Source organism: Accipiter gentilis, chromosome 20 (assembly GCF_929443795.1).
Source record: "Accipiter gentilis chromosome 20, bAccGen1.1, whole genome shotgun sequence".
In the NCBI taxonomy this organism is placed as follows: domain Eukaryota; kingdom Metazoa; phylum Chordata; class Aves; order Accipitriformes; family Accipitridae; genus Astur; species Astur gentilis.
Window position 1 is genome coordinate 15307147 of NC_064899.1, and position 11882 is coordinate 15319028.

General features: G+C 47.3%; 1 protein-coding gene across 1 annotated transcript; it reads left to right on the forward strand.

Annotated features, from left to right (window-relative positions):
- The first annotated feature begins 9069 nt into the window (after nt 1-9069).
- On the forward strand, nt 9070-10026 carry PPP1R3G (protein phosphatase 1 regulatory subunit 3G). Its single transcript, XM_049823864.1, has one exon. The coding sequence runs from the start codon at nt 9124-9126 to the stop codon at nt 9988-9990; it is 867 nt and encodes a 288-aa protein (XP_049679821.1). The 5' UTR covers nt 9070-9123; the 3' UTR covers nt 9991-10026.
- The last annotated feature ends 1856 nt before the right edge of the window (nt 10027-11882 follow it).

The window sequence follows — 11882 nt, forward strand, 5'->3', positions numbered from 1 at the left end:
TGATTTCTAGCCTAAAGGGACTAAATTTTATTGCTGCTCCTGACAAAGAGCACCTAGCAATGCTATGCGAATTGCTTAAACTAACTTGGTTACCCATTGCATGTTGCTAACTTTCTACCCTGAGAACCCAAGCAGTCAGATTCCTGAGGTACTGAGCGCTTGCAGCTCTTGCTGAAATCAAAAGAAGGGATGCTCTGAACCCATGAAAAATCTTCTATAGTGGTAAGCAACCTCAAAAGTCAAGTTTCACACTTCCAAAATGAGCACTTAGAATAAGTGGACACTTTTTACCTTTACCTCTGTGCAGCTCAGCTTTCTAACGGTAAAATCAGGAATACTTCATCTCATAGTAGTCTACTATTTCTGAAGCACTTGGAAGATACCGTGGTGCTGAGCACTATGGAGGATCCTGTGAGGAAATCCGATCGCATCTCCAGACCAGGACTGGAACACTGTTCAATACACAAGACCTACAGGCACACATTGAGCAATGTAGAGAAAAGCAATGACAACACCATTGAGTAGCTGTCTATCTTGTGTGCTTAATGAGACAGTCCTGCGGGAAAAATGGCCTAAGAATGCACAATTAAAGGCTGTAATCTAAATGATACACTCAGAAAGGCGGCATTAAGGTTACAAAGGCAGTGTGACTTCAGGCAATGTCTAGCATACCGGTGCTTGAATCTGTATTCTCAGCATTCTTTTAACATGGATTTTTTGTGGTTAATTAATACTAAGCTCTGTTCTACTCTTTAGAAAAAAGTAACGATGCATTGATTTGACAAAATGTTGATTATATCCCCATTGAAATGTGGGCACTACAAAAAAAGTACACAAAGTATATTTTATTTACCTGAGTTTGCGAGACAAGGTGTATGTATGTCTGTGTTTAAGATTGCTGTTGTTTAGCACAAAGTTCAGCTAGGATACAGTCTTGAGAGGAATTGCCATGGGTTCTTGAAGGAGCAGTAGCAGACATGAGTTTGTACATGAAACTAGGCATAGACTTCAGTGGCTAAACCTGGTATCATTTAGCTAATTAGTTTTATGTTTTACAATGCTTATAATGTTTTGTAACATCAGCTTGGGGGGAACATATCTCCCAATCCTGCAAAGCAGTGAATTTGCTGAAATTACTCAGATGTTGCATCTGCTCATAGATTTGCGATTAAGTACTTGCTAAAATTATTTGTAGGCTTAGGTCAAACTATATTACTCGACCATCAGCATCACTGCAGTTTGTTCAGCAATTCTTTGCAAATATCCAGTACAGGTGTTGGTCAGCCTGATCTGTATTTTTCCTAAGCTGTTCTGTGCATCCAGGTTCCTGTATTGCATTTGTCAGTGCGTTCAAGAAGTCTACCATTTTCACAGCTCAGGCGGTAAGAGTATAGTGGAGGCAGGGAAGAAGAAAGCAGCTTCCTACAATGTAGTCATTTTATTACATAAAAACATGATCAAAGCATCTGCTTTGGTTTTCATACTAAGATGTTGCAAATCTGTTACAACTAGAACAGTTCAGGATTTTCTGAAGACAGGGAACAGTGTCTTTTCCAACAAAATTGCCATTTGGTCATTGAAGAAAGTTAATTTCTTATAAAAACAGCTAACTGAAGAATGGTTTGTTTCCTTACTACAAGACACGGCAATATTTTTTTGAACACTTCTGTAAACTTTCCATAAACTTTTATATGACAGGTTCAGCAGCAACCCTGACTTCATACGCCTCCTCCTCCTTCGTCCTCTAGCCAATGACTCCTGCCTTCTCTTCTCCTCACCCCAGGCTGCAGCAGGTTACATCTTGAAGTGTGCTAACACACCCCTTCATTTTGGTTTGACGATCTGTTTCTATCCTAGATTAGTACCCTGGCAGGATCACGTGTGCCTCGTATTGAAAGGCTTCAACTCTGGTTTGCTTCAGATAGAAGGCGGCCCTGATTTTAAAGTGTTCTCTGATTTTAAAATGTAAGGCAATGCTGGTTCAGTTTGCAGGACAGGTGATCGTTTACGTGTTACTTCATTTTTTCATTTGGCTGCTGGAGAAGAACGCATTTGCAATTAAATGAAATTTAAAAGCCATTACAATCGACCACACCACCAGGTGGAGCTTCTTTTCTGCCTTTCCCGCTGAAGGTGCTGAAACTGTGGGACTGAATTCACTGGGGCTGTGGGACTTCACTGTATTTACAATCAATGAAATAGAAAACTCTCTTTTTTTTTTTTACTTCTGGTGATGCAGGATTGAGCATGCCTGCATTCGTATATGGCTGTTTCAGTGATTTTTTATTTGTATACTGTTAATGATAGCTGTTGTGCCAGTCCTTTGCTTTTGCAGGGTTAGGCTGTATCATGCAGTCCTGTTTCTTGTTCATGCACTTGAGGGTTTTCAAGTATAGGCTTACTTGTTAGAATGGTACAGTAATATTAAAGCAGCACATATTTCTGCTCTTTTTTTTTTTTCTACTGTAAAAGCTATTAACATTCTTTAGAAATGCAAATCTCTCTTTGTTCAGACCGCTATATAATCTGTTTTATTCACTGAAATTCAACTCTGAAGTCTTCTTTTGTGCTTTTAGCGGTATTGTATTCATGTTACAGATACCTAGTTGCTGGTATATACGTACATCAATTGAAGTTATGATGTTCACAAGTCATGAGAATCAATATAAATGACTGTGATAAACATTCTCTGTCTTACTGGATATACTCTATCAGGTACCTGGTTTGCTGTCTACTATCACAGCTTCGCAACTGAGAACAAACAGTCAACTGAGGCAGCCCTGGGGAACTGTAAAGAGACAGAGTTAAATTTATTCCTTTTTCAGTGGTTTGGAAAACTAAATATTCAAGCAAACAATTTTTAACATTGAGTTTATACAGCAAGATTACTTGGAAAGCCTATTCCCGTGTTTTAACCCGAGTGAAAGAAATGAGAGTGACGTACAACTTACCCAGTTGTGACTGCTGGACTGAGAAGGTTGGCCTGCATTTGCCAGGAGTTACTAGAACAGGCTATATTGCACAACTTATTTTCCCAAAAGACAGGGAGGTATCCAAGCTGATGAGGTCAGATTAGCATTCCATTACGCCACGTCAAACACAACTCTACAGACTGGCAGAGGCTTCGCCAGCCGCCGTCATGAAGGTCCTTCTGACCAGCTGTCCAATTCTCTTGTCCTAGGAGAGTCCAAATGAGTTCATGCCGCTATTGATTTTGAGTGAGCTACACGCCTTGCTGCTCGTGACAAACACAGAAATACAAAACAGAATTAATGTGGGTACAAGTTCATGTCATTTTCCATTTTCATGTCTCATTTCCAGTGAGCAAAAATAAAATGCCTTAGAGGGAAGAAAAAGGGGAAAAAAATCCAATGCCTTGGACATCTAATGTTCATGTGCTAAAAACTCAAAAAGCTGGTTTAGAGATGTGGTGTTTTGTCATTCATGTTTTATATACTTTCTAGGAGTTCATTCTGGAGGGTATGTCAAGCCTTTGGAATTTTGGACCGTCCTTATTCAAGAGGTAAACACATCTTCTGTCTGAGTAAGCTTCCTTACACTGTTTTAAGGCGACATTGGTTTTTGTTTACTAGAAGCAGTCTGCTAGGTGGCAGGGCAGGAGCAAAATCCAGCAATTTAAGGCAGCAAGAAAAAAAAAGATTATTATTTTAATAGCCCAGCAACAGTTTTAGGGGTAGAATGCCCTTTATATCGGACTACTCTGGATAAGATGGAGCTTCTTGCTCACTGAAGTCCAAAGCAATACAATGGCAGAACGTAGGGCAAGAATTTGATCCAAATTGTATCTTTCCTGGATTGCTAAATAAAAAATATACATAGACATAGGGGTTTTATATGCAAGAATCTGGAACTTAGTATTCATCAGAAACCTTTGAAAGAGATGTGGTTCTGCAACTTTCTGGAGATCCACATCAAAACAAACAAAAACCATAAAGCAAACCCTTTTGCAACTCCTATGCTGTGAATACATTTTGGAAGCTGAAACTATTTTCTCACTGATAATCTGTACTTTGCCTTTTCAAAGACTGGGTTAAATTGTTGAAATGCAACAATAACTCTCTCTGTTAGGACGGTAGCTTGTACATGGGAGGGTTTTTTATCATAGTATGATTTACTGATTAAAAGGCGGACAAATGACTTAAGCTTTTCAGTGTACCACATTGATATAAAAAGTTTAGATAAATACCTTATAAATCACAGGTACTAAAACAAAACTGGTCACCCCTAAATGCATCAAGAACCAAGCAACACTTCTAAAATCTTAGTGAATGCAAAGTTTTTGTGCAACATGGTTTTGCCACAGTTAATGCCAACTCCAATCTGAATTTAGCATTTGTTAAAGAATTTGGAACCTTTTCCATACAATGTCTGCCAAGCAGAAAGTAAAAAAAACCAAACCAACAAAACAAAACAAAGATGAATCCTTTTGTGCCATTACCATATATTTGCTTGTCACAAAGAATGAACTTGACTTTATGCCAGATACAGAGGCATCTCGGACCAACTGAAATCAGTTACAAAACTCCAACTTCAAAGAGGTTAGCATTTCACCCAAATGAAGGGACCTTCCTTGCCTTATTGCCAAATACTTGGTATTAGTAATTGAAAAGGATATTCCATATCATTATGGGAAACACAGCCACTGATGTAATTCAGGAAAATGGAATTTTCATATATTTAAAGTAATCTCTACTTCCCATAAGGAATGTCAGGTGCAAGTCTACTGAGACACAAGACAAAATAAATGGCAGATACCTCTGAAAGTGATTGAAAGAGTCCAAGCTCTAAAGGAATTTGCTTGCTGAGCATCCTGCAGAAATTAGGTTCAAATCTTTGGATTTAAGGTTTGGAAACTCAAATAATTACTTCCAAGTATTTGTTTCCATTTCACTCCTTCCTCCATTACAGATCTAATGCTTGCCTGTCTGGAGTAGAGCTGCTTGGTTTTCCTGCATAAAGAAGAAAATTAGGTCCAATAATTTAACGTCTGAATAATTTCTATCAGATTGTACAGACCCACTGAGTCTTTCATTCAGTGTTTGACCATCCTCACAAACATAAGGAACTGAAATCCTGTTCTTATTAAAAATTCAGAGAAGCTAGAATTTCCAATGGGATAGGGAGCAGGTTTTTTTTAAAATAATTGAGGAGGCTATTAATATCCTCCCTGCCATTTTTGTACAAGCAACACAACTGTTAAAATTGGCATGAACTACTTTGTTTTCAAAGTGAGGCAAGATCGTTCAGAATGAATGCTGCTAGCATTTGAGAAATAAGTTATTAATTTTGTGTATGAACTGTGATATTTCTAAATCCCTGTACATTGTTTAACATTGCTTAGTAGTTATTAATCATTCATGTTTTCTGATAAGCTATTGTCACAGGAGATTTTCTTAGAAAAGACTTGAGTAGGGAATTGGGGCCATGTGGTGTATTTGAACTAGGTACATCCATAAGTAGAATGCTTTCCTCTTGGACTAACTGGAAAATATGCTAGTTTTGGATTTGAAGGTTGAAGCTATTATTAAAAGTACATAAAAAGAGATGACAAACTGTTTGACTAGGCTTCTGGATAACATTGTGTGGTTGAGTTGAATCAACCGAATCCTCCAGTTACTTGACTTTTGCTGTCTGCAAACAAGTATTTTCATGTTCATTTTGTGTCCAGATAATGACGGCTATTGATCCAAACAGCTTGACCAATTTATTAAGTGGCACATCAAACAGAGCTCTAAACCAAAGCAGTGAACAAAAATCTTTGATCTAACGAGTCCTGAGAAATACATGCCCATGCAATCATAGTCAGAACTGAGAAGGCAATACCGCGGATCGCTTACCAATGACTTGCGCATTCTTTTTTTTTTTTTTTTTTTTATGTCATTCAGTAGCCATCTTAGGATGCAAATGCTCCTGCAAGATAAGATGCGTGTGTTGAATGCAGGATGGGGACAAGGTGGGCAGCTGGGAAACAAGAATGGGGGAAATGAAAGAAGAAGGTGCTGTGTTGATCCTGTGTGTAGTTTATGACCTTAAAACGTAACTGGTCAGAGCCCCCTGACTGCAAATCTGCCATCTCTCTTTTTCTAGGAAATCCCTCCACTTTTATCTCAACATCTTCTTTAATAACGAATGTGGTAAATAGTACTTAGAAGCCTGAGACCCTGGTTGCCCCGTTCTTTTAAGAGAATCCATTTTGAAATATTTAAGAGACAACACTAAATGCCTCCTTAACTAATGTCCACTGGCATAGTTTGTCACACACTTGAACATCTGTTGGAAAGGTTTATTTGATTTTAAATTACTCTGTTTCAGAATGGTAGCAATTGATTGCCACTAAAAATCCGGCTTCCCTTTGTATGCCATTAATTGCCTGATTTTCATTCTTCTGCAATATGGATTCCTGTTGCCTTAACTGCTTTTGCTTAACTTCTGTGAACAGTAGTCCTTTTTGCAGGCCTGTCTCCCAGAGTTATGGAATATATAAGAAATGGATATTAATTGCTACAATATGACTTAACTTTTGTCAATATTTACAGGAAGTTTCTCTTTTTGCTGTCCTTTATTTTGCTTGAACCTTTCACATTCCTCTGTAATTTCTAGTAGTCCAAATGGTTTTGGCTTATCAGCAAATGGCACATTTTTCCCCTTGGCTGCTTAAAACATTTGTTAATGATTTGGCAAGCTGAGAAAGCATGCGTTAGTGGAATAAACACCACATGAGGACGTAAGGGCTGGTTTCTTCATTTCTGTTTTTCCTCACCATAAAATAGACATTACTTTGAGAAAGTAAAGTAGTCGTGTTGTATTTTATCTGAAGAATCTTGAACATACTGTAAGCACTAAGCACCATTACCTACACATCACCTATTCATTTTTTTTTTTCTTTCCAGCTTGGTAATTTGAAGTGTCACAAGCCTCGGACAGGTGGGTCATGAGGTCTCACCTCCAGGCTCAGGTAAGAAAGCGCCTGCATTGCAACCTGTTTTCATCAAAGTGAATGCTAACGGGCGAGTGGCCCAACATTGTCGTCCGCTGCTCTGTTACAGCCACCGGCAGGTCGGGAGCGATGGTGAAAGCAGGTGAAGCCGGTGCCTTGCCGGCCAGCGGTCATATGCAGGACGAAGACCATCATGCCGCTCCTCCTCCTTGTGCTGCACCGCAGACTTCAGCCGAGTTAACTCAGGAGCACGCTGCGTCGTTTAGTACCTTTACGTTGAGGCTGGTTAGTTCAAAGAGCTTAAACGGTGGCATGCCGGCTCACTTGGACCGGACTAGGCGAAGGAGCGCTCCTACGAAGAGTTCAGCCACCAGCCTGCCGAAGGTGGCAGCTCGCAGCAGCGCGGTGGTGACGAGCAGTCGATGGCAAACCGGCATTGGTCATGTTTTCCATTAGCACAGCCGGTGCCAGCAAGAATGTTTGTCCTTTGTTCCCCTTCTTACAGTGCTCTAAACCAAACTGCTAACAAATGTTGAGTGCAAGACCAGAAGCTAGAGGAGTCAGCTTTTTTGGCACTTTTAAGTAAAAAAGTTTGCTGTTCCAGCTCCTTGGTCGGTGCGTAATAAGAACATCCTCACGGCAGCGTCCGCTAAGGAAACCGTTTAGTGATGTTTCTGCTGCTTTGACATTTATTCCTCTGCGAGACCCAGACTGCACACTCAGTTGAACTGCACTGTATTCACCCACGTTGTTGGGAGGCTGCTTTTTGGCAACCAGACTGATGCTAAAAATAAAACAAACTGTGCAAAACAAACAAAAAAACTCCCCTGATAAATCCATAGTGGGAGTGCATTGCTTCAGAAAGTACTGTGTTATTCGCGTACGCTTTCTAGCGTCTCTTCCGTGAGGAAAAGAATAGAGGGACGTTTAATAATGTAGTATTTTTGCAATCATCGGCGCAAATCACCCCCAGACAATAGCAGTGGCACGCACGAAGTACAGAATTACGTTTGGAAAATTCTCAGATGTGGATCTCACCATACTGAAAATAAGTGTGTCTTGTTATGAGGATGCTGTTTACTACGCATCATGCTCAGAGGAATGAAACTGAGGGGGATTCTAATTCTCTTTATTTGTTCGAAGGTAAAGCCTGTAATTTTTTTTTTTCTCCTTGATTTTTTTTTTTTGTTGTTGCAGTTTTTGCTCTTGAACTGGGAACTTTGGAGACAGTCTGACCTTCAGCAAGGGTGCGCGTGCACACGTGTGTGGCTCCCGACCCTTTGGACTTGATTTTCCAGAAGGAACAGTACCGCTGGCAGCAAGTGTGGGTAAAAAAAAAAAAAAAACCCACCCCAAAACGGTTAAAGAGCTTTGCTTGCGAAACGCATCACGCTTTAAAAAGTCAACGCCTTCGGTGTTCCTTTTACCTTGGGGGTCTCGTCCTCGAGCTGGGGTCTGGGAGCTCTTCCCCGCGGTTAGGATGGGTGGAAACCAGCGCAAGCCTGAAGGCCGGGGGGTGCGTGTGTGTGGTGTTCCCCCCGTGTGTGTCCGTGTCCCACCGCCCCCGGGGGCGGCTCGGCGGGGGGCGCGGCGGCCGGGCCGGACCGGGCGCGACTCCGGCGCATCTCCGACGGGTGGAGTAACGCTGAGGAGGAGGAGGAGGAGGAGGAGGAGGAGGAGGAGGGAGAAACTCACGACTGCCGTAACACCGAGGGACACCCCGCGACCCCGCGCTTCCCCCCCCCCGGCCTGGCTCTGCGGGCGCGGAGCCTGCCCCTTCCTCCCCGTCCCCCCCGCCAAAAGCCCCGTCCGAGGGCCGGCAGCCTTGCCCGCGGCTCCCCCTCGCCCGCTCTCCCTCTTTCTCTCCCCCGCGCCGCGGTGACGGCGGCCCGAGGCCGGGAGGACGTGCTCGCCCGCCCGTCGCGGCCGCTGCCGTTTCCGTGCCGCCCGCCCGGCCCCGGCAGGTCCCGCCCCAGCCCCGCGGGGAGGCTCCGGGCCTGGCGGCGGGGGGGCGCGCCGCCCCCCCACCCCTCCACCCCCCCCCCCCCCCCCCCCCCTCCTCCCCGCCCGGGGCCTGCGGCGGGGGCGCCGGATAAAGCGGTGCCGGCCCGTCCGCCTGCCGCCACAGGGGGCGGCCGGGACGGGCCCAGCGGGGGCGCCCCGCCATGGCGAGCCCCGCACGGCCGCGGCAGGAGCTGGCGGCGGCGGCGGAGGAGCGGCGGCTCCGCGGCGCGACCCCGACGCTGCCCCGCGACGCCAAGCGGGAGGCGGCGGGGGAGCGGCCGGTGCCGCTGGAGCTGCGGCGCGGCGGGCGGCCGCCGTCCCCCGGCGCCGGCGAGCGGCGGGAGGAGGGGGAGGAGGAGGAAGAGGAGGAGGCGGCGGCGGCGGCGGCGGCGGCGGCGGCGGGGGGCGAAGACTGTTGCGGCAAGTGCAAGAAGCGGGTGCAGTTCGCCGACTCGCTGGGGCTGAGCCTGGCCAGCGTCAAGCACTTCAGCGACGCCGAGGAGCCGCGGGTGCCGCCCGCCGCCCTGTCCCGCCTGCAGAGCCCGGCCGCCGAGGAGCGGGACCCGCCGCCGGCCGGCGGGGACCCCCCGCCGCCCGCCCTGCGCCTGGTGCCCGACTTCCCCGACGGCGGGGAGCCCGGCGCCGAGCGGCTGCGGCGGCAGCGCGTCTGCCTGGAGCGGCTGGGGCGGCCGCCGGCGCCCGCCGACGTGCGGGGCACGGTGCGAGTGCTGGGCTGCCCCGGCCCCAAGGAGGTGACGGTGCGCTACACCTTCAACGAGTGGCTCTCCTTCGTGGACGTCCCGGCCGCCCCGCTGCCCCCGCCGCCGCCGCCGGCCGCCGCCTCCGGCGACCCGCCGGCCGAGCGCTTCGCCTTCGCCCTGTGCGTCCCGCCGAGCCTGCGGGAGGGCTCGGCCCTCCACTTCGCCATCCGCTACCGCAGCCCGCAGGGCGAGTACTGGGACAACAACGGCGGCCGCAACTACACGCTGCGGTGCTGCGGCTGCCCCGGGGGGAGCTGCCGCTACTGACGGCGGCGGCCGGGCGCGGGGAGCCCCCGGGCAGAGGACGAGCCCCGAGCGGGGGGGGAGCCCCGAGGAGGAGGACGAGCCCCCGGGGGGGGGGGGGGGGGACGACCCCCGAGGAGGAGGACGAGCCCCGAGGACGACGAGCCCCGACCAGAACGAGCCCCGGGGACGACGAGCCCCGAGGAGCCGGGCGGGCAGGGGGAGGCGGCCGCAGCCCCCCCCCCGGCCCCAGGCCCCCGTCCCCGCAGGGCGACAGCCAGCGCGCCGAGGGGAGGCTACCCGAAATCTGGTGGTTTTGAAGCCGGCGCTTCGGTTTGGCCGGCGAAACACGGATGTGCGTGCGTAGGCTCGCATTGCTGTGGCTTGTGGAATCGTTTTCCTTTTTTTTTTTTTGGTTCTTCTTTTCGGTTTTGGGAGAGAACAAGGAGACTGCGTAGCGTGGGTTTTGCTGTTCCCCTCTTGAAGTGAATTACGTTGGAGGTCTTGGTTTGGGCTTGACTTCACCTACCGCATGAGTGCGAGAGGCACGGAGAACTCGTGCGAAAAACTTGGTGGCGTGTTCGCCACAGGTTTAACTTACCATCCCATCCCCGTTTTCCCGTTCTCGCATCCATTTCGAAGACACAGTACTGCAACAGCAATGGTGTGCTTTGTCTTTTACTATTTTTTTAGTTCAATGGACTCCATAACAATACGATTCACTGGTGCGAGCACCTGTCAAGCTCATGACAGGCTCGCGTGCCCGTCCCACCTCTGCCGTGCCTGTGGCGGCTCTGAACAACAGGCAGTCTGCTTTGGGGCTGGACTGGGCTGCTCTGGTTTTTGTCATTCAGCACACTTTGATACCGCTCCCTGCCTTCCCCAGGCTTGTGTGTCGATCCCGTCTGGCTAATAGCGGCCAACAGGGACTTCTGCAAAAATGTTTTCGCTTAAAATAGACTGGTGACTTCTTTTCACACAATTGACGAGTCTAAAACCGGGACAAAGGAGGAGTTAAAATATTTGCTGATGCTGGGTTTGTCAGGAGAACTTTGGTAACACCTTTGGGTAATGCACTGTGAAGTAGAAGGTGGCGTCCGTCTCACGCACGGTTCTGTACTTTCAGATCTGGGGAGCGGTGACTGATTTGGATGACCTTCTCACCGAGGAGAGGCAATGCGATAGAGAGAGGGTGTCCTCGGTCGTGAATGAAAACAAGTGCCTTATGCCTCAGCTCTCCTTATGTTACATTTTGCACCACATTTCTCAAGTATTTATAATTTATTTGGCTTATTTTGCTACATATTTTTCAGTATTTGTATGTTGCTGGGAAAGGGGCGTGTTGTGCACACAGTTGGACTTCATAGCGCTGGACACGTGAAATGATTTCTATAGTCCTCACTCTTGCATTGCAAGCCTAGAGGTTGACTACTACTGGTGTCCCAAGTTCTGAAATTGAGCAAAAAGTACCAATGAAAATGGGTTTGTAAGAATAAAGAAAGCTTTAAAAAAGTTAAAAAGCTCACCATTACAAATCTTTTTTCTGTATGGCAAAAGCTAACAGGGTACTGGTTACTTTTGCAGCCTGGTTGTGCCCCTACCCTAGCGCGTGCGGTGCAGAGGGATCAAGCTGTCAGCGTGCCTCGCTAGCACCAGGCCCGTCCATAAGCAGCATTTCAGGCTGTAGCTGGAAAGGACTGTCGTCCTGCCAGAGCCACAAGGCAAATCGCCCTGTAAGTCCGTGACGGCCCCATGTGCTCTCGTAAGAGGCATCTTGCGCAGAGCTGTGATGTGAGGAAGCTCTACTAGCACGGGTGGAAAATAGGCAGGATTCGGTCGAGCTTTGTTCTGGCTCTTCTGCAGTTTTGCCTTGTTCTCTTCTGATACAGTATCTCAGAATTTGGGTTAATTTTTTG

Excerpts from the sequence above, each read along its gene's own strand:
- PPP1R3G (XM_049823864.1), top strand. The coding sequence starts at position 9,124 with ATGGCGAGCCCCGCACGGCCGCGGCAGGAGCTGGCGGCGGCGGCGGAG.